General features: G+C 48.3%; 1 protein-coding gene across 3 annotated transcripts in view; it reads right to left on the bottom strand.

Annotated features, from left to right (window-relative positions):
• The window catches only part of GSG1L (GSG1 like), a 212,145-nt gene extending 190,488 nt beyond the window's left edge, over nucleotides 1-21,657 (bottom strand). For all 3 annotated transcript variants that reach the window (XM_059896824.1, XM_059896823.1, XM_059896822.1), the window contains exon 1: nucleotides 21,272-21,657. In XM_059896824.1, the coding sequence (XP_059752807.1) occupies nucleotides 21,272-21,614 (343 nt within the window). In that variant the 5' untranslated portion in view covers nucleotides 21,615-21,657. The remainder of the gene's footprint in view (nucleotides 1-21,271) is intronic.
• Nucleotides 21,658-22,193: the final 536 nt, after the last annotated feature.

Consider the following 22,193-nt stretch of genomic DNA (forward strand, 5'->3'; position numbering starts at 1 on the left):
ATATTCTGCCCGCCTCCAAAAACTCAAATTGAGTTACCAAGATTATCTCATTGATCCTCCCACTTAAGGCTCTGTCAGATCCATAGAAAGCAGTTAGAATTGCTTTCATCTGTCTTGGAGGGACACTGAGGCACAGATGTATAAAGGCTGCTGTCTAGGATTTTACTGTAAATCACTGTGTGGGCCACAGAGAGCATTCTAGGTTGTTTTTTTTTTTTTTCTTTTAACCTTAGAATAAGGAGAATAAATGGGTTTCCCCTCATTACCAATCCCAGTCATGGATAAGAGCTACTGGTCAGCTGTATTAAGAAGGATTCTGAGGCGGTATCGAGATTTGTAGGAAAAAAGTAGTGTGATCAATTAAGGATGTTGACCATGGGTAAGGGAGAGGGTGGTGCTGGCACTTGTACTGTGTATTTTCCATTTCTTCCTATGACAACGGCAAACGTCCCTGAGAAGGTTTCATGTTGGTTCTCAACCAGGAGCGATTCTGTCCCCCAGGGGACATTTGGCAATGCCTGGAGACATTTTGATTGTCACCACTGGGATGGGTACCACTGGCATCTAGTTGGTAGAGGCCAATGAGGCTTCTAAATACTCTACAAGGCAAAAACAGTCCCCCACAACAAAGAATGATCCAGTCCAAAATGTCAACAGTGCCCAGGTTGAGAAACCCTCAGCAGAAGCAGAACACACCCACGCATACACACCACACACACACACACACACACGCACACACACACACGCACACACACACACACACACGCACACACGCACGCACACAACAGTTTGGATTTCCGTCCTTGGTCCTCAGCAGGTCAGATGTCAACATGAGTATCTAGACCTTAATATGACAAAAAAAAAATTCCTGATTTTATCCCTAAACGTGTTCCCCCTCCTTTTCCTCCGTCTCAGGAAATGGCACCACCTGTTTGTCAGGCCAACATCCTAGGGCTCATCCCTGACTCTTCTCCTTCCTTTGTGAGCCTCATCATCAAGTCCTGATGTTTCTTCCTGCAAAACAATTCCCACACTCACCCACCCCTCCTCCAGGCCCCCCACCCCAGCTCAATCTACCATTTTGCGTGGACCACTGTAACTGCCTCCTAACTGGACCCCCAGCCATACCCACCTTTTTCAGTTCCTTGCTCCCACCTCAGGCCCTTTGCACTTGCTGTTCCCTCTGCCTGTTCTGCTTTCCCCAGATCTTCACTGGGAGGCTCCTTTTTGACATTCAGGTCTTCAGAAAAACATCACCTCCCCAGAGAGGCCTCCCTGCCCTGATGACCCGAGCTAAAGTAGCTCTTCAGTTACCCTCCAGCCCATCACTATTTTTTTCCTTCTTTCATTGTAATTCTCACTCTCTGAAACCATCTTATTTATTCATTTGTTGCCTCATCCCTCCCCTTAAAGAGATTTAAAAGTTCATAAGAGTAGAGACCTTTTTCACCACTGTCTCCTCCTCGTTACCCCCATGAAACCCCAACAAACACAAAACAAAACACACACACACAGCGTTTGGCATACAGCACGCACTCAGGGAATTCCCTGGCGGTTCAGTGGTTAGGACTCCGCACTTTCACTGCCAAGGGCTAAGGGTTCAAGCCCTGGTTGGGGAACTAAGATCCTGCAAGCCGCGAAGCATAGCCAAAAAAAAAAAAAAAGAAAAAGAAAAAAAAGCAGCATGCACTCAAAATGTTTTCTAATAAATGAAAGAATGAAATTTCAAGGATAGATGCCTTTCCAGCAACCTAAGAAGAGTCCCCTTTTGCTGGGTAAGACCCAGGAGATGAAGACAGTCTCACAGCCCCAGAACTGAGAACCTTCTCTCCGCTGAGCTCTGGCCCCTCTGGACACTCAGGCAGGTGGGGGGTTTGCGGGTAGCTCCAGGGCCTCCCAACCCCCAGGCAGAGCAGTGCCGACTGGCTTCCCAGGCATTCCTTGGAACCAGTTAAGATCTACCCAAACTCTCTTTTCTCAACAGTATTCCCATCCAGGCCCTCCAAGTGCTTTAAATTCCAAGTGCTTTATTCAGACTTAAAAGTAGCAAATGTGCACATACCTGCCTATGCCGAGTGCTGTGGGAGAGCACTCCTTGCCTGCGTCCTCTCGACCTCACAACAACCCTCCAGATATTTGGGTTTTTTATGGCCATTTTAGTGATGGGTAAAATGAGGTACCATTAAGTCAAGTCATTTATTCAAGATCACACAGAGCTGGTAATGAAAGAATTCCTCAGTGGACAAAGACCCAATGCTAGCCATCTTTTATCTCTAGTACCTATCAGGTAAGCACCTGACATAATATGAGCTTAATAATTCAGCGCTTAATAAATGGTTGTGGAATGAACGAGAGAGTAAATGAATGAATAACTGAGCCACAATTCCAATTCACATCTTCTTATTCTAAATCCAATAGAGATCAAGTTTCCCCTCCTCTTTATCAAAACCTACACTCAACAGAGGGTGCAGGGCTTCTGGGTTAAGACTGGTGGCACACCAGGGATGTATGACTTGCCCCTTTTACCCATCTTTCAATCAAAATGCTCAGGGAGACACATGAAGTAGTGAAATATTACAAAGGGACTAGAAATTGGGCTTATAATCAATGATCTCTGCCAGACCAAGAAGGAATTTCTATTAGTCGACTTATCTTTGCAGCCAAGAAGGAAGACCAAAGGGGTCCCACCGCCCTAGTGCAGTGACATCACTAGGTCTGGTAGAGGTGGTGCCCACCCTCTGTAGCCCAGGACCCACGGGACTGTTCAGTCCCCGGCCTCCATCCATCTGGTATCTGTGATGCCCAGTGAGGGCACATGGCGAGGGTCTGAACGGAGGAGCAACAGTGCATTGCATCTTGAGTTGAAGTAAAATGGGGCAAAGACAAGAAGAAATGTGGGAATGGCGTGCTATGGGAATTGGAGTTTTACATCAGCCATTTCTGTTAAGAAAAGAACTAGAAAGCACTGCATAGAACAAGAAGGTCATTCCTCCTTTCCATACTCAAACCACCAGGAGGAAGAAAGGGAGGTCCCACCTCCAGCAAGCTGAGTCACAAAACGTAAATAAATCCTGAAAAAAACAGAAATCGGCTTAAGGATATAAATGCCAACCATAGGTACCGCTTAAGATACATGAGGAAGAATCTAACAGCAGCCAGGTAAAACATGAGACAGATGGAAGAGAATCCACACATCCCATTTTAGAGTAAACATTAGGCCTGGAGAGACCTTTCCAGACCCAAAGATGAGGAAAACAATGACAAATAGGGTATTGGGGATAATTCTACAACCTAAAAAGAGGAACAGAAGCACATCTTTGAAATGTACTTATTCCAAGATAATTCATGAAAGCATTTTTTTGTGTCCCTGAGAAAATATAAACTCTATAACTGAGACGCAATAGATTGGAGACCAAGACAACAGATTTAGTTGAGAAGAGCCTCCAGGAAGGCAGTCTAAGTGAAAGAAAGGACTATAAGGAACTAAAGATGCAAAAAACAGAGTCCAAATACACATCTGAAGCAGTAAAAAGCAGACTCAACCCTACAGAAAATGGAATCGACATGGCAGCGTGTCAGTGACACTGAGCTCCAGAAAATTACACCACTGCCCAAGAAGAGATGTTTTGATATGAGTTAGGGACACAAGGAGGCACAGCTCAAGGGCAGAGAGAATCTTCTTTTGTGTCTCTGCTCCTCCCAGCTGGAATTGAAACTAGGGCCTGGAGCCTCCTCTTGCTTTGGTGGATACACCACATTTCCCACCCTTCGAAGTCCCAACAGAATCAGTCTGGGCACAGGGAAGAGGAAGCAAGGGGACCTCTCAGACTAGACCAAGGCACCCTCAGAGCTGCCCAAGCATGGTCTAACCGTGATCACTAGAGGAAAAAAGCATCAAGGATATAGGGTCTGGAATCCACTCTCTTGAGCATTCAGAGATTCCAAAAGCTGGAGAACAAACTTTCTAAACTACTTTGGCATACAAAAGAATGAGACAGGACTTCTGGTTTCTGGACCAGCATGTAAGAGGCTTGGAAGTCACCAGTCCATCCAAAGAACAAGTAAAAAAGCTGAACAAACTGAAAAATCAACAACTCTTCTTAGAGCCCTAAGAGAACTGAGGGCACAGGGCAAACGGCTGCCCCCAAAATTGGAGACTCAGGTGGATTAAGAGAAATACAATGTACTGCAGCAGAAACCACTGTGGCAACCAGCACCGGCTTAATGCATCCTGAACTGTAATTGATGAATTGCTGGAGGCTCAGTGTGGACAAGTCTGAGAGATGAAAACTCCCGGGGGGACTCCGTCATCAGGGGTCCTCACACTTTTGTGATTTTACCTCCAGAAGCTCGACCAGGTCCTCACAGTGAATAGCAGAGAAAAATCCCCTCATGCTTCAGGACAGGAGGAGGAAAAGGAACCATTTTGAAATTCATCAGAGCATTCTGTTCTTAACAAGGCCTGCCCTCAGGACAAACTAGTTAACCAGAGCCTAACCTACTGGGGTGTTATCAGAGCCTAACTGACCTGGGGGAAGGGAAATACCCAACTCCAGCCATCCTATGCCACCTAACAGGATAGGGGACTGAGAAGCACTTGGGAAACTCACAGCCCAGGGGCACAGGCTCACTAAAAGGCTGAGACCTAAGTCACAGGACGATAGGACACTTGCCCTGCCCCACACCTCACCACCACATTACTAAAGGCTATTTACAGCAGTTCCTTTTACCCAGCACATCATGTCCAGCTATTAAGAAAAAAATTACAAGGTACAGTTAACATATGATCCAGCAATACCACTCCTGGGCATATATCCAGAGAAAACTCTAATTTGAAAAGATACATGCACCCCTGTGGGACTTCCCTGGTGGTCCAATGGTTAAGACTTTGCCTTCCAGTGCAGGGGGTGTGGGTTTGATCCCTGGTCAAGGAGCCAAGATCCTCCAGGCCTCTGGCCAAAAAACCAAAACATAAAAAACAGAAGCAATATTGTAACAAATTCAACAAAGACTTTAAAAATAGTCCAGATCAAAAAAAAATCTTTAGAAAGAAAAGATACATGTACCCCAATGTTCAGGGCAGCACTATTTACAATAGCCAGGACATGGAAGCAACCTAAATGTCTATTGACAGATGAATGGATAAAGAAGATGTGGTACACATATGCAATGGAGTACTACTCAGCCATAAAAAAGAATGAAATAATGCCATTTGCAGCAACATGGATGGACCTAGAGATTATCATACTAAGTGAAGTAAGTCAGACAAAGACAAATATCATATGATATCACTTATATGTGGAATCTAAAATATGATACAAATGAACTTATTTACAAAATAGAAACAGACTCACAGACATAGAAAACAAATTTATGGTTACCAAAGGGGAAAGTGGGGGAGGGATAAATTAGGAGTTTGGGATTAGCAGATACAGACTACTATATATAAAATAGATAAACAACTAGGTCCTACTGTATAGCACAGGGAACTATACTCAATATCTTGTAATAAACCATAATGGCAAAGAATATGAAAAAGAATATATATATTTTATATATATATGTATTTCCCAAATTAACATCAGACACCAAACCACAGATCCAGGAAGCTCAGAGAATACCAAACAGGAAAAATTCCAAAATAATGAGCCAAAAAGAACATTAAGATTATGTGACAGACAATAATAGCCATAGAGGTCAGGGAACAGAAAGCAATCCCATAAATAAGAGGTGGGTGTTTCTGAAGAAGAGCCCAGGACAAATGGAATAGTAGAAATAGTTGAAAATATAATACAATTAAGCTTTCCTAAGCTGATCGCAGCAGGTACCTGGCCAGTTAAAAAGAGATGTATTTATTCTGTGATGAAATTCTATTTTGAGGATGAATGGGGAAAAAAATCATACAAGAATTAAGGAAAAAACAAAACAAGTTGCCTACAAAGGAAAAAAATTAGGCTGACTTCAAGCATCTCCTCCTCAACGCTAGATGCCAGAAAACATGGAGCGATGCCCACAGGATGTTGAGGGCAAAGGTTTAAACCTGTGGCTTCTATACCCAGCCATGGTGTTGTCATTCATAGCCAAAGGTCACAAAGAGCTGTTCTTAAATAAACAAGAGCTAAGAAGTAGATCATGTGCACAGCCCTCCACGCCTACAAAGCTCTCATCTTGTCTCTGCTCCCTCTCCCACTTCGCCCCACACCACTCTCCCTAGCTCACTACCCTCCAGCCACATCCATCTTCTCTCCATTCTTCCCACTCACCAAGCTCTGTCCCCCTCTGCAAAGGCTCTGCACGGCTGTTTCCTCTGCCTGCTCAGGGCCAACTATTCCTCACTCTTCAAGTCTCACTTAGATGCCCCTCCTCAGAGGGAGATGGGTTTGCTTCCTTGTGTATTGTTTACATACACATGAGCACATGAGCACACACACGTGTGCACACACATATACACAACTAGAAGTTCCAGGAGGGCAGGAATCTACCTCGTTGGCCTCATCTCCATTGCATCTCAGCATCTAGCATGGGATCCAGCACGCAGCTGGCGGCAAGAACATACACCATCGTATCTAGTGTTCAAAGCCAACCAAGATATGAATAAAATGTGTGGGAAAATGAACTAAAAGGACTTGCAATTAGTACTGAAACCAGTTACACAAGGGATCAAGCTACAATTATTATTACAAATATGAGCAAAAAGCAGAAATCAAGAGCAACTAATCTCATGCTACCATGGAAGATATTAGAGAAATAGAAACCCAAGTTTTAAAAACAGAATTAACAGCAATGTGTATACTTTTTAAATCATTAGTAAAGAAAAAAGAAACAAAACCGAATCCACATACCAAAGGATAAAAACAAAGAAAACGTTTTAAAGAAAAAGGAATAAAGAATTGAAGCATTCAACAAAAAGAGAGAGGTGAGATCAAATTTATTGACTGTAGAAATAAATGTCATTTGGTTAAGACCCCTAGGATGTACCAAAAGACAGAATCTAACTATGCTGTTCTTACCAGATATGCGCCTAACAGAAAGACACGAAAAAGTTAAAATAACAAGGCTAGAAAGAGATACAGCAAGAGGACACAAATAAAAGAAAACTGGGATAGCAATATTAAAATATGAAAAAATAGAAGCCAAGGCAAAAAGCATTCACTAGGGGAAAATAGTCATTTTATCTTGACAAAAGATAAAATCCACAATTCCACAGTGAAAATATAACTGTCACAAATCTTTTTGTGATGAATAATGAAGAATCAAACTTTATAAAAACAAAAACTATCAGAAACACAAATAAAAATGGAAAGAATTCTATTGAAGAGAAAGACTTTGACCTACCTCATCCAGCTTTTGACAGATCAAGAAAGCAAAGAGAAATAAATAACAAAATGATCCTTGAAATTCTAAATTCTGTAAAGCTGCCTTCCCTTACATACAGGGAAATTACCTGCTTTTTCAAGTAAAACTTTTACCAGAAAAAGTATGAAGTAAAACCTCACAGGCCACCTCCTCCAACATTCAGTAAAACTAGAAATTAATGACAAAAATTTAAGCAAATAAGGCAAAGCACCAGGAAATTTTTAATGCTCCACTAAATTATTCTTGGATCAATGAAGAAACAAAGCTGAAATTTCAGAACTGCTAGAAACAAAATTGTAATTACAGAATTTTTAGAAAACAATTTTGAAAAAGGCACTGCATTTTTTTTTTTTTTTTTTTTTTTTGGCCATGCAGCATGTTGGATCTTAGCTCCCCAACCAAGGATCAGACCTATGTCCCCTGCATTGGAAGCGCAGAAGCTTAACCGCTGGACCACCAGGGAAGTCCCATGCATTTTAAAACGCACAAGATATGACCAAAGTGGTGCTCATAGGCAAACTCATAGCATTAAACACATTCTTTTTTTTTTAACTATGGAAACAAAGTTTTCAACTCAAATACTTGAAAACACTAACAAAACAAACCTCAGAAAAGTAAGCCAAAAGAAATTTAATGATGCATTAGGAAATTTGAACAAACAGAATTTATAAATACAAGAGTACGGATTCTTTGGGGAAAAAAAAAAAGTGGGGGAGGGCAATAAAACAGCCTAGCTGGCAAGACCTGGACCAAAAACAAAGGAGGAAACTGGAACAAATTACCAGAGCCTCCAACCTGAGGATATGACATCTCAGTTCAGATCCCATGTAAAGATTTCAAGCCAGTCTGCTCTTTCTGGAAGGTCTGAGAAGCAATTTTCACCAGGACCCGTATCACCCTCAGCAGATCTCAGCAAGGTAAATCAAGAGAAAGAGAAAAAAATACACAGGACTAGGAGTACAAAGAGGAAACTCATCAAAGAGAGACTTTTTCTTCTAATCATAAGAAAATACTTTGCTAAATTTTATGCAAATAAGTTCGAATCTCTTGATGAATAAATTATTTTCAGAGAAAACACAATCCACTAAAAATTGACTCAAGAAGTAGAAAACAGATGAACTTATTCTGCCTAGAATGCCCCCTCCCACCAGAACTTTGAGTGGCCACCTTATCCTAGTCATTCAGGTCTCAGTTCAAATGTCACCCCTTCAAATAAGTTTCCCTGACACCCCATCAATAACTCCACCCTCACATGCTACCTCATGACCCTGCTTCATAGCACTTAGGTCTATATTGATTGATAATAAATGAAATTATTGCTTTACCCCTTTTTAACTTATTTATTTTCTCTCTCTCCACTGGAATGTGAGCTCCTTGTGAGCAGGAACCTCATTCATCGAGTTCACCAAGTATTCCCGGTATAGAGGAAAGGACCCAGCACAGAGTAGTTGCTCAAAAAACATGTCTGAATGAATGAAAACCATAGAAGACAAGAGGATAGCTTCCAGAAAATCCTTCCAAATAACCTATTACAAAGGAGGACCAATCTTTCAAGATGGAAAAAACTATCCTGGAAAATACTTCAAGGGTCAGGACAACTGGGCCAGCAGGTGAGGGTTCATATACGGGAAGATGACCACAGGTCTCAAAACCCTACTCCAACACCATTAGAGGGGGAATGAAGAACAGGCTTGAGGAGCAACCTAAATGTCCATTGACAGATGAATGGATAAAGAAGATGTGGTACGTATACACAGTGGACTACTACTCAGCCATAAAAAAGAATGAAATCATGCCATTTGCAGCAACATGGATGGACCCAGAGATTGTCATACTAAGTGAAGTAAGTCAGACAGAGAAAAACAAATATCATATGATATCACCTATATGTGGAGTCTAAAACAAATGATACAAATGAACTTATTTACAAAACAGAAACAGACTCACAGGCATAGAAAACAAACTTAAATTATGGGGAAAGGCAGGAAGAGATAAATCAGGAGTTTGGGATTCACAGATACACACCACTATATATAAAATAGATAACCAACAAGGACCTACTATATAGCACAAGGAACTATACTCAATATTTTGTAATAAGCTATACGGGAAAGGAGTCTGAAAAAGAATACACACACACACACACACACACACACATAACTGTGTGGTACACCTGAAACTGAAACTAACACGATATTGTAAATCAACTATACTTCAATTTTAAAAACTCCATTAAAGACAGTGAGTATTCTGACTCTACCACAGATTAAAAAATAAAATATAATAAACAACAAGGACCTACTGTATAGCACAGGGAACTATATTCAATATCTTGTAATAACCTATAATGGAAAAGAATCTGAAAAAGAAAAAAATATATATATATATATTAAATATATATAAAATATATATATGAGTCATGTTGCTGTACACCAGAAACCACCACAACATTGTAAATCAACTACACTTCAATTAAAAAAAAAAAAAAAGCAGGCTTGAAAAGTCACAGAGATGTGACTGGCTTATGCAATTAAGAACACACATGGAAGTAGTGAGTGGCCTGTTAGCCCTCAGGGGGTCCAACTGCTTCCCTGACCCTTGAGTCCCAGGGAATCTGGTGCTGCATAAGCCACGATGAGTGATAAAACTATTCTCATTGTCTGTCCCCTCTAGAACGTAAGCTCCATGAAGTCAGAGCCTTTGTCTGTTTTGTTCACCACTGAAGCCACAGTGGCCTCAACAGGGACTCAGTAAATGTAGGTTAAATGCACAAATATATAAACAACCTCTTACTGTCTCTTTCCCTGCTCTAGAATGTAAGCTCCATGAGATTAAAAGCTTCATGTCTTGTTTCCTGCCATAATCTCTGCACCTAAACAAAACCTAGAACATAGTAGGTATTCATGAACATGAATGAAAGAATGAATAAAAATTTGAAGTTTTCCAACTTCCCACCAGTCCCAGGAAATGTGGCTTTGGGGAGGCTGGGGAGTGCCATTTTTTAAACAACAGCTCTTCTGACAAATAGAGCAAAAGTCAGGAAACTGGAGGTCAAGGTCTGTGGATCTTCAAGGGATAATCGAGGACCAGCAACTAGAAGCCAGGGCTGAGGGGGATGCAGTCCAGGACCCAGCACCAGCTCTGCTAGTGACAGGTGTGGTTTACAGGAGGTCTGCTCCCCCGCAGAGACCTGAGTGTCCTTGGCCATAAAACAGAGTTAAGCAGCTAGTGGTTCTCAGAGTGTGGCTTGCAGACCCCTGGGGCATTGAGGTAGGTCCAGGGACTGATAGAATGTCCCAAGGGAGAATGTCACAAGGGAAAAGTGTTATGAAAAAAAAATTAAGCTGAGTGGTGGAAGAGGGTATGCTGGGTTCGCAATTTTAAATAGGGTGACCAGAAAAGATCTCGAACGAAAGGAGGCATTTTATTAAAGTGAGGGGGCAGAAATCTCAGGGAAGAGCGTTCAGGCTGAGGGAACTGCAAGTGCAAAGGCCCTGAGGCAGGAACATGCCTGGAGCATCTGTGCAAAAGCCCAGAGGATAGCGGGGCTGGAGCTGAGGAAACAAGAAAGTATGTAGTGAGAGACGAGGCAGAGGGACATCAGGGATAAGTTACATCTTGCAGCCACTGGGAGGACTCTGGCTACACCCAAGTGAGATGGGAGCCACTGGAGGGCTTAAGCAGAGGAATGAGGTCTGATGTGTAGTAGGATCCCTCGGCAGACTATGGGGACACGTGAGGCAGGAGGACCAGTGAGGGGGGGCTGGAGTCGTCCATGTAAGAGATGGTGCTGGCTCAGACCAGGGTGCCAGAGGAGACAGGGAGAAACAGTTGGACTCTGGAGGTATTTTTAAAAGAAGCCAACAGGATTTGCTGATGGATTGAATGGTGGTGGTGGTGGTGGTAGTGGTGGAGTGTGTGTGTGTGTGTGTGTGAGAGAGAGAGAGAGACAGACAGAGAGACAGAGAGAGGAGTTAAAGACGACTCCAAGGTTTTGCCTGGGAAAGATGGCATTGTCCTTTATTGTTTCTTGAGATGGAGCTGAGAGGGGCAGGTGAGGGTGAGGTAGCCTTTCATGGTGTCACCAATCTTCCCAGTCCTCCGCTTTCTAGGCACCTGGTAGGATAGCAACACTCCAGCCCCCGAGGAGATTAGCTATGGCCATGTGACTTGCCTTGGCCAATGAAATGCAAGCCAAATGGCATGAGCCACTTCTGGGCAGAAACTCATCCCCCTTTCCTGCTTCTACAGCCAAGGAACCCGGAGACAGAGGCTCTTTTACCTGAGTCCCTGATGGGGACAGCAGGGAACAGAGCCCCCAGGGTTGTCTGAACCCTCCCGGATTTGCATATGATCAGGGCAGAGTGACCTAGCCTACCCCAGCTGGTGAGGGCAGAAGAACAGGCGGCGGGTTGAGGGCTTGTTCACTGGAGATGCTGGTTAGACCTCCGAGCAGAGGTATCAACTGAGTGGAGACACTGAGACTTGTGTCCACCCTCTCCCACCCCGACTGTGTCTGGGGAGGGTCTCCCTCCCTCTGCGCCTCTTCCAGGGCCACCCAGATTTCTCCTGAGGTGGGGTTCGGCAGAGTGGAGCAGCAGGGGACAAAGCCAGCAGCCGAGAGCATGGGAGGGACGGACGGGAGTTCTTCCAGAGCTGCACCCTCAGAGAGAGAAAGCAGGGTGGACAGAGGCCCAGAGAGAAGGGGGGACAAACAGGACGGAGGGGAGGCTCCACAAGTGTGTCCCAGAGGCGACAAGGGTACATATCCAGTTGACTTGTGGAGAAGCTGCCTCCACAGCTAAGTAAGTACTGAGTTTACTTAGGCTGTGAATGACTAATAAAATACCATAGTTTTAAGACGAAGAAACAACCCTCAGAATGGGAGAAAATACCTGCAAACGAAGCAACTGATAAAGGATTAATCTCCAAAATGTACGAGCAGCTCATGCAGCTCAATATCAAAAAAACAAACAACCCAATCCAAAAATGGGCAGAAGATCTACATAGACATTTCTCCAAAGAAGACATACAGATTGCCAACAAACACATGAAAGGTTGCTCAACATCACTAATCATTAGAGAAGTGCAGATCAAAACCACAGAGTGGTATCACCTCACACCAGTCAGAATGGCCATCATCAAAAAATCTAGAAACAATAAATGCTGGAGAGGGTGTGGAGAAAAGGGAACCCTCCTGCACTGTTGGTGGGAATGTAAATTAATACAGCCACTATGGTGAACAGCATGGAGGTTCCTTAAAAAACTAAAAATAGAATTACCATATGACCCAGCAATCCCACTACTGGGCATATACCCTGAGAAAACCATAATTCAAAAAGACACATGCACCCCAATGTTCATTGCAGCTCTATTTACAATAGCCAGGACAAAGAAGCAACCTAAGTGTCCATCGACAGATGAATGGATAAAAAAGATGTGGCACATATATACAATGGAATATTACTCAGCCATAAAAAGAAACGAAACAGTTATTTGTAGTGAGGTGGATGGACCTAGAGTCTGTAATACAGAGTGAAGTAAGTCAGAAAGAGAAAAACAAATACCATATGCTGACGCATATATATGGAATCTAAGGGGAAAAAAAAAAAAAGATCATGAAGAACCTAGTGGCAAGATGGGAATAAAGACACAGACCTACTAGAGAATGGACTTGAGGATATGGGGAGGGGGAAGGGTAAGCTGTGACAAAGTGAGAGAGTGGCATGGACATATATACACTACCAAACGTAAAATAGATAGCCAGTGGGAAGCAACCGCATAGCACAGGGAGATCAGCTCTGTGCTTTGTGACCACCTAGAGGGGTGGGATAAGGAGGGTGGGAGGGAGGGAGACACAAGAGGGAAGAGATATGGGGACATATGTATATGTATAACTGATTCACTTTGTTATAAAGCAGAAACTAACACACCACTGTAAAGCAATTATACTCCAATAAAGATGTTTAAATAAATAAATAAATAAATGAATGAATAAATATCCATCTCCTGTTAATGTTTTCCTAACAGAGAAAGAATAAAACAAATAAAAGTGGCAGGTATCAATTCTTACTAAAAAAAAGAGGTTTGGTATAAAAACCTGGAGTGTTGACAAAGTGGACAACTTGGCACCACGTGGTCTCCCCTCCCCCAATGAGAATGGTCACCTGGAACTGAACAGTAGCTACCGCTTTAGGCCAGGCAGACGCTCCCAGTTCTCCACAGTCCCCTCCACTCCCTGTATGTTTACTCTCTTTGGTTTCCAATCTGGCCCCTGTAGGATTTTAGTTGGTGGCTCTAGACCTGAGGGAGGACTCGTCCACTCTGGTCTCCAGGAGCCCAGGAGGTCCCGGCTCTGACCTCCGAGGCCTTTGCCTGGATTCTGTAGGCAGCAGCAGCATCCTTCTTAAAAACTCCCCTTTATCCTTAAGTGGGCCTGAGTCTGCTTCTGTCACTTGGGACCAGAAGAGCTTAACCGCCACGGATGGTCCCACAGGCAGCACAGAGGCCCGAGGTCACAGCATCCCTGCAAGATGGTTCTGAGTCTGGTACACCAGGATTTAAACAGGGTGGATGACCACAGTGAACCCCCTCAGCCCTTCACAGCAGCCCACTACATACCTCTTCTTGGGAGCAGAACAGGGGAGGGAAGAGGGAAGAAAGAACATCTGACAAGTCCATGGGAATGATGGGCACAGAGCTTGGGGCCTCTCACAGCACACACAAGTCCTGAGAAGGTCCTAGAATCCCAAATGCTTTCAACACATATTCACCAAACCCTCACTCAATGCCAGCTCGTCTAGTTTCTGGGATATGGCAGTACGTGAAATGGACCAAGTCCTGCCACCACGGAGCTAGCATCCGTGCAGGGCAGAGACATAATAAAGAAGACAAGTGAAAAACAGAAATAGAGTCACAGATATAGAAAACAAACTTATGGTTACCAAGGGGGAAAGGGGGGGAGGGATAAATTGGGAGATTGGGATTGACATATACACACTACTATATATAAAATAGATAACTAATAAGGACCTACGGTTTAGCACAGGAACTCTACTCAATACTCTGTAATGACCTATATGGGAAAAGAATCTAAAAAAGAGTGGATATATGTATACGTATAACTGATTCGCTTTGCTGTACAGCAGAAACTAGTACAACATTGTAAATCAACTATACTCCAATAAAAATTTTTTAAAATTTTTTTAATGAAAGAAAGAAGATAAATGAGTGTGATATGTAGTGGGTAAGACAATAATCAGAGTAATGGTGGAATAAGGAGGGAGGGAGAAGTGCTTGGGGGTGGTGAGGTCACTGATATACATCGTGTGGTCTGGGAAGGTCTCACTGAGAAGAGGACATTTGAGCAGAGACCTGCCTGAGAAGGGAGGGAGCCTGGCAGACATCTGGGAGAAGAGTTCCCACACAGAAGGAACAGCAAGTGCAAAGGCCCTGAGGCAGGAGGGTCTTGGCCTGTTCAAGGACCAGCAAGGAGGCTGGTATGGCTGGAGCAGAGCAGTTGCGGGGAGAGATGGTCAGAGAGGCAATAGGGGCAAATTTCAAAGGGCCCACAGGCTTTGGAGGATGTTTGGCTGTAACTGAGCGAGATGGGATGCACAGGAGGGCCCTGAGCAGTGGAGGGAAGTGACCTGACTCGGATTTAACAGGATTCCTCTGGCTGCTGGGTGGAGAGCAGATGGTGGGGGCCAAGGGCAGGAGCAGGGAGCCCAGGGAGGAGCCACTGCCCTAGTCCAGGGGAGGGGCACCAGGGGCCCGGCCAGGGCAGAGCTGGAGGAACGTGATCAGGCAGGGGCTGGATTCTGACTGAAGAGCTGGCAGGATTCACCCATGGATGAGACGTGGGATGTGAGAGCAAGAGGCACCAAGGAGGACCCCAAGGCTTGGGTCCTGAGCGCCTGGAAGGTGGCAAAGTTATCTCAATAGTGAGGAGGGGCGGGCGATGGACTCCCAGAAGGGGCAGCTGCCACTCCCACAGGAACCTGGGCCCAGCGCTGATGGATCTGCCAGGTTTTTGAGAAAAGCCATAAATCCAGATGTTTCTGTGAAGTGTCTCAATTTTCAAATATTGGCAACTTATTCAAAGATGCTGAAGACACTGCAGGGCCAAACAAAACAGATGGACAGTTTGGATCTGACCCGATGGCCATGGGTCTGCAGCCTCTGACACGAGGTCAGATCACCGAAAGCTCCATTATTGAGTGATTGCTGTGTACCAGCCAAGCATCCACGTTATCTGCTTTAACTCCAAGGACACTATCATGAGGCAGATATCATTGTCCTCTTGTCCCATCCAAGGAAACTGAGGCCCAGAGAGGGCAAGCCCCTGCCAGAGGTCACACAGCAGGGGAGTGGTGGCATGGGGGCTGGAGCCTGAACTGTCTGACCACAAGGCCTGTGGTCATGGGGTGCTCTGCCGCCTCCATCACCCAGATGAAAAACAAAACCAAACCCTCATTGTACACATAAGGAAAGAAAAGCCCACAGAGGGAGGGAGTGTGACTTGTTTAAAGTCACTCAGCAAGTTAGCACTGGAGGCTGGACTTGAACCCGGGGTTCATGACACCTGGTGCAGCGCCCTTCTCAATGAGGCCTCTTGGAGGTGCCTGGGGAGGCTGCATGAACTGGGTTGGGGGGACGGGGTGCAGCACAGCACTGCAGGCAAGAGCCAGGCTCTGGAGCCTTCTGCATATCACAACTCTGCCACTTGGAAGCTGTGTGACCTTGAACAAGTCACTTCACCTCTCTGTGCCTTGGTTTCCTCATCGGGTGTAACCATGGCACTTACCTCATAGGGCTGTTATGGAAACAAAAGGAAGTAACACTTGTGGGGGCTCAAGCCATGCTCTTCAAAGTCCACCTCTTCATGTATCAGCTGCTCCTGGCCTGTCTAATATTACACCAACGTATTCCCAAGCGCCGGAAGTCCCCAGGTTGGGGACATCACATGCGTCCTCATACTTGTGGAAATGTAGCAGCATGATATAAGGGACGGACAGAAGAGCTGGGGTTTTCTGTAGAAATGAAGGGGAAGCAAGAAAGGCATGGGGGTGGCAGGGGTCTTCTCCTGAGGGGCTATGGGCCCGCCCCACACTCATGCGTGTGTGTGTGTGTGTGTGTGTGTGTGTGTGTGTGTGTGTGTGTAAGGAGGGGTAGATGTAGCAGAAGCCTCAGCGGAAGGGCAGGGGTCCCCGGCCGGGCCCCCTGCTTCCCTGCAGCATAAGAAGACACTTAGAGCCTGGCAGAGAACTGGACACAAAGAACAACAGACATAACAACCAACATCTAACCCACAAATGCTGACTGAACACCTACTGCTGCCAGTGTCCTGAGCACTGGGGAGCCAGCCGTGAAACAACACAGATAAACTCCACCTCCACCTTCATGGAGCTGGTGGACCACATACAAAACAAACAAGGAACACTGAGGAAAAGTCAATGGTGGCAAATGCTAGCAGAAAAATCAAGCAGCAAAAGTGTGGGGAGATCAATATTGAATGGGGTGCTGGGAAAGGGCTGACTTCAAGAAGTTTCCGGAAACAGTCTTGTGGCCAACTGGGGGAAGAGCATTCCAGGCAGAGGGAAAGGCAGTGCAAAGGCACTGAGGCAGAGTGTGCCTGGTGTCAGGAGCCAGTGTGGCAGAAGCCAGTGACCAGGCGGGAGAAGGAGAGGACCCCAGAGAGGCAGAGAGGCCATGTAGCCGGGGAGGGGCTGAGGGCCACCTTCACACAGGGCCTCAAGCTTTGGGGAGGGTGTGGCTTTACTCTAAGTTGGGGGGGCAGTTGTCAGAGGCAGGCTGTGCAAAGGAGAGACAAGATCTGATGATTACTCAGATGTAGGGTGGACAGGGGACTGGCAGGGGTGGGGGCAATGGTGGAAGCGGGGAGGCTGCTGCAGAAGTCCACAGGAGAGACGTGGGTGGCTCAGACAGGTGGCATCACAGAGGTGACCCAGTGCACTCACACATCTAACAGGTGCCCGGCACTTCCCTGCACTATTTCACTGAATCCTTGCACCATGAGCAGCTGCTAGTTGCTCTGATCTCCCTGACCCCATTCTACAGGGCAGCAAACTGAGGCCCTCGCCCAAACCACACTGCTAAAAAGAGGCAGCGCGTGGCATCCATCCTTCACAAGAGAGAGTGGGCACCGTCCCACCCATGGCAGGGGAGAGAGTGGGTCTAGAGTCGGGACACCAAACGTCCAGCTCCTCCTCCCCCTGACTGGTCTCTCCCTTCTCTCTGGCCGCCCCAATCCCACTTCCCTCCAGCCACCCTCACAAGCCCTCCTAGACCCCGCCACCCCATCAATCCTCCAGAGCCACCCATTTCCTGAGGTTCAAACACACACTCCCTGAGACTGAAGTCCAACATCACCTGCGCTCCCAGTCAGCATAGCCACCTGCCAGCCATCCCCACCTCGCCCGCCTCCAGACCTTCACTCGTGACCCCTCCAGGCCTTTCTCTGCTGCCCCTCCAACCCCGATGCCTGCGTCTGCACCCACCCGAGCCTTCCGGGCATCTAATCCAGAAGAGAAACCCAATTTGCGAGAAGGGCTTGGGGTAATTCTGTGTCGAGGCCACACTTCTCTTTCTGTTTGTTGAAGGAGCTGATGCTCCTTCTTGGAGGAAGGAGAAAAGCTTCCTTTGTGCCGGGTCTGGGGAAATTGTGTCTGTTTAGGACAGGCTGCAGTTTTCTTTGTGAAAGCTGTAGATTTTTCGTGTGGGAAAAGGGTTTATTAGATTTCCCTGCGGCTGCCCAGAATGGGGAGAGGTTTTTCTGAGCACAGAAAGAAATTACCAAACAGGCGTTTGAGAGGAAGGAACATTTAGCAGCTGCTTCTCACGGAGAGGTTAGGATTTCGTGGTTGGTGTTTTCATTGGAGTGAACATAAAATGCAGAGAAAGGAAGAAAGCCTTCCCTGTAGTTTCATGGGCGTGAGGGAAGGAAGTTGGTCCTTGATGTTCTGGCGGGGAGGGCAGGATTTTGTTCGGGGGGGAGGGGTGTTGGGGTGTTTTTTTTTTTTTTTCTCTTCAAGTAGAAAATAAATTTTAAAATGGTCGCAGAACCCAGAAGAAAGGTTGTCATAGCAACAAAAGTTTGAGGCCAGGTACCTCCTGACACCCTTTCAGTACCGTGACCGTGGAGGGGCAGGATTTGGGCACTGTAGGATCAGTGGGGGAAACCATCCAAAGCTTGGCTCAGACCTCCCAAATTTCTCACCAGCACTGACAGGCTGATAACTATTTTCCAAGCTCCCAGGGAGGAAAATTGTGATTTTCTGGGAGGGGCGATCTCTAGCCAACAGTGATCAAGAGGAAAGAGAAAACTGTGGGTTTGGTTTATTTACCCAACAAACTAACCATCCATGTTTTTACTAACCAAGGACTGGGGGTGAGGGTCTTACGCTGAGCCCCCCAGATCACCCCTTTCTCTGACCCCCAACTGCACCATTCTCTTCCCTGATCATTTCATCGTGATCCCTTTGTGCCCCATGAAGACAATTCAGGCCCCCTCATCAGCTGTGAGGCCAGACGAAAACCTCTCTTAGCTTCAAATTCCTCATCTGAAAAATGGGCACCATAGAAGTTCCTGCCACAAGGGTGCTGACAAGGATTCAACAAGATCCGGCCGGTGAGAAGTTTTAACAATGTCTGGTACACATGAAGGGCTCAATAAATGTGAGCTAGCATTGTTTTTAATTAACACTTTTTTTAATGCTTAGTTTTAAACATCCTGTATCAAGCCCTGGAGGAGCTACACGGACGAGCTACAGGGAAATAACTGCAAGAGCTGGGGGGCGTGACGTTCAGGAAGAAGCTAGGAGAGACCTCAAACAATTGAGAGGCTCAGCTGGCCAGTGAGGGCCCAGGCACTCCATGGGGCAGAGACAGGGCAACTCCGCTGCAGGACACAGCATTGGATTTAAGTGTGTACATAAAGGAAAGGGCAGGGAGTCTGCGTTTTTACACAAAGGAGAAACTTGGTGAGAGGCGGAGGTGAGGTGGGGGGACCTCTACCCCAAACGGTGCAGATATTTCCCAGGACGAGGCATTCCGAGGCCTCCATGGGAGAGCATTGGGCTGAGCGGAAAGCAGGGAATTTTAGCCAAGATGTCTTTTAAGGTTAATTATTATTAAATCATTAAATTATTATTATTATTACATCCCAGAGTAAAAATTCAAGTCCTGAGTGCACACCAGAAGTGAGTCTGATGGGGTGAAACTGGTCAGGGGTGGGACCCTATTCGGAGTGTCTTTGGCAAACAGCCAGCATCAAGCAGGTGGTCCCAGAAAAGTTCAGTGGGGCACCCCTACAGGCAAGACAGAGCAGGGAGCACCCCGGGAAACCTCCGGTTCATGGTCCCGAAGCCTCATCCAACATTTATCCCGCAAATAGGTATTGAAGACCTTCTGTGCACTAGACAGCACCCAGAGACTGGGCATGGCAATGAACAAGACGGCTGGGGCCCTGCCCTCATGGAGTGACATCCTATGGGTAGGGGGGACAAGAAGCTGGTGACCGAAGGCATGCCCCCAGAAAACTTGAGGTGTGTGCCAAGTGTGATGGGGGAGATAAAAATGGTGATGAGATACAAAGATGGGGAGACCCTGCCTCCAAAGAGGGATAGGGAGGTCTTCTCTCCAAGGCACCCGGCCTGGGAAGGGGGGTCAGGAAGTCGCATTGGAGCTGAGGGGGAGCCAGCCAGGGAAGATGTGGGGAAGGGCATTCCAGGCAGTCAGCAGCCTCCCCGGGTTTATTTCACACCTTCCTCCCTCTGTCCTTTAAACCAGTCAGGCCAACGCCGTATTCAGGGCAAACTAGCGGTTGTGGCCCACTCCTGTCTACATGAGACTACACACACAGCCCACGCTGACATCAAAGAGCTAGGCAGGCACGGGGAGTTTTAACCTTGGGCAAAGAGGTCAGTTCAAGTCAAGAGGGTCCCCAGACTTGGACTCGGAGCAACATGGTCTGGGAGGTACCGGGAGGTGTGGACCAGCATCCCCAGCGTGTGGTACAACCACTGCCAGGAAGCCTTCCCCTGAGCCCTGCCCTAGCCTCAGTGCCTGCCTCGGGGACACTTACTCCGGCCCTGGCTGCCTCCGGCGGCGGGTCCACGAAAGGGTGCGAGGCCGAGGGAACAGTTTGATCTGCCTTCTGAAGAGTCCCCCCCCACCCCGCGCCCCAATTCTGACCCGAGCCTCGCCGAGCTGTCCCGCTTTCCCGCCGGCCTCCTCTCCCTCCCGTCGCATATTCTCCCGGGCGGGGGCCGGGACACGAAGGGCTCCCTGTCGGGAACCCACCGGACTGCCCCCACTCCTCACTCCCGTGCTGCCCAAACCCGGTCCGGGAGCGGTTTAGTGCGGGCCGGGGATGGGGGTGGAAGAACGAGCGCCTCGGCTTCTGGCTCTGTGGACCTGCGGTGGAAGGGGCGGCTGACACAACAGTCCCTGCGCCAACACCACCGCCACCCCAGGCGGGAAGGGATGGATGGGAGTAGCCAGTGCCCCGCGAAAGGAAGAGGGGGAAGGGGCGAGCATGGAGATGAGTTCTGGCTCGGAAAGGAACGGGGTGGGTGCCGGGAGACTCGCCCCTCCAAGGCGCGGCGACGTCCCCACAGGCGCCTGGTGCTCGGAAGGGGCACGAGCTCTGCCCGAACCTTGAAACGGCGGAGCGTCCCGAACGCCATCATTCGACACCCCCGGACCTGCCCACCGCGCTCCCCGCCCCCGAACGTTCGGCCGAGCCTGCGGAGCGCGGGGCACGGCGTCCTGGCGGTGGCGCGGGTCCCCGGCCCGGGCGCGAGGAGGGAGCGCGGGTTTGGGTCTGGGGCGCCGGGGCCGCGCGGCCCGGGGAAGCCGGGAGCGGAGCCCCGGGGCGCCGCCGCTCACTCACCGAGCCCGCCGAGCTCCTCCTCGCACGAGTACCAGATGCCGGTGTGGAAATTCCTGAAGAGGAAGCGGTCGTCGCCCGTCTCCCAGCTGTAGAGCGCGACGCCAGGGGGGCCGTTCCCCGCGGCGGCGGCGGCGGCGGCGGCGGGGGCGGCGGTGCCGTTGGCCGTGGCGTTGGCGCCCGAGTTGGGGCAGTTGGCGCTCCCGCCCTGGCCGCAGACCGGCTTGGGCACCCGCTGCGTGCCCTGGCACCAGTGAGTGGTGAGGAAGGCGGTGGTGGCGAAGAGCAGCGCCAGCAGGTTCAGGGCCACGGCCAGGAGCGCTCGGCCGCGGCGGTTCGTCTTCATGCCGCCCGCGCCGCCGGGACCGCGCCGCCGGGGAGCTCCGCGCGCGAAGTTGGCAGCCGGCGCCCCGCGTCAGCGGCCGCTGCCCGCCGCGCCCCGGGGCTCGGGCGCCTGCGATGGGCGGCGGCGGACGCGGCGCTGGCCCATGCCCCCGCCCCCGGGGTGGGGGCGCGGCGCGCGGGGGGCGCGGGGGGCGGGCGGCGGCGGAGCGGCTCCTGCGCGCCCGGAGCCCGGAGCGCGAGTGCACCTCGGCGAGGAGCCGCTGGCGCCTGGCAGCGGCCACGGCGCAGGGACGCGCGCCCCTCCGTGGGGAGACACCTGCAGGCGGCCGGCGACACTGTTCCGGCTCCCGCCCTCACTGGGAGAGGGGGCGCCCCACGCCGGGCGCTGGCGGGGGCCCGGCAGAGAAGGGCGCCCCCTAAAGAGACCCGCACCCGAGTGGAGAGCCTGAGAAGCAAAGAAAGTGCAGGAGGCGCTCTCGGAGAAAGAGGCTTCCCACCGGGGACGTGAGGCAACAAAACCAGCCGGGAGGGGTCATCTCACGCAGGAGCCAGAGAAGTCCCGCCCTCTGGAGAGAAGGGC

The sequence above is a fragment of the Balaenoptera ricei genome, chromosome 15 (assembly GCF_028023285.1).
Source record: "Balaenoptera ricei isolate mBalRic1 chromosome 15, mBalRic1.hap2, whole genome shotgun sequence".
Lineage (NCBI taxonomy): Eukaryota > Metazoa > Chordata > Mammalia > Artiodactyla > Balaenopteridae > Balaenoptera > Balaenoptera ricei.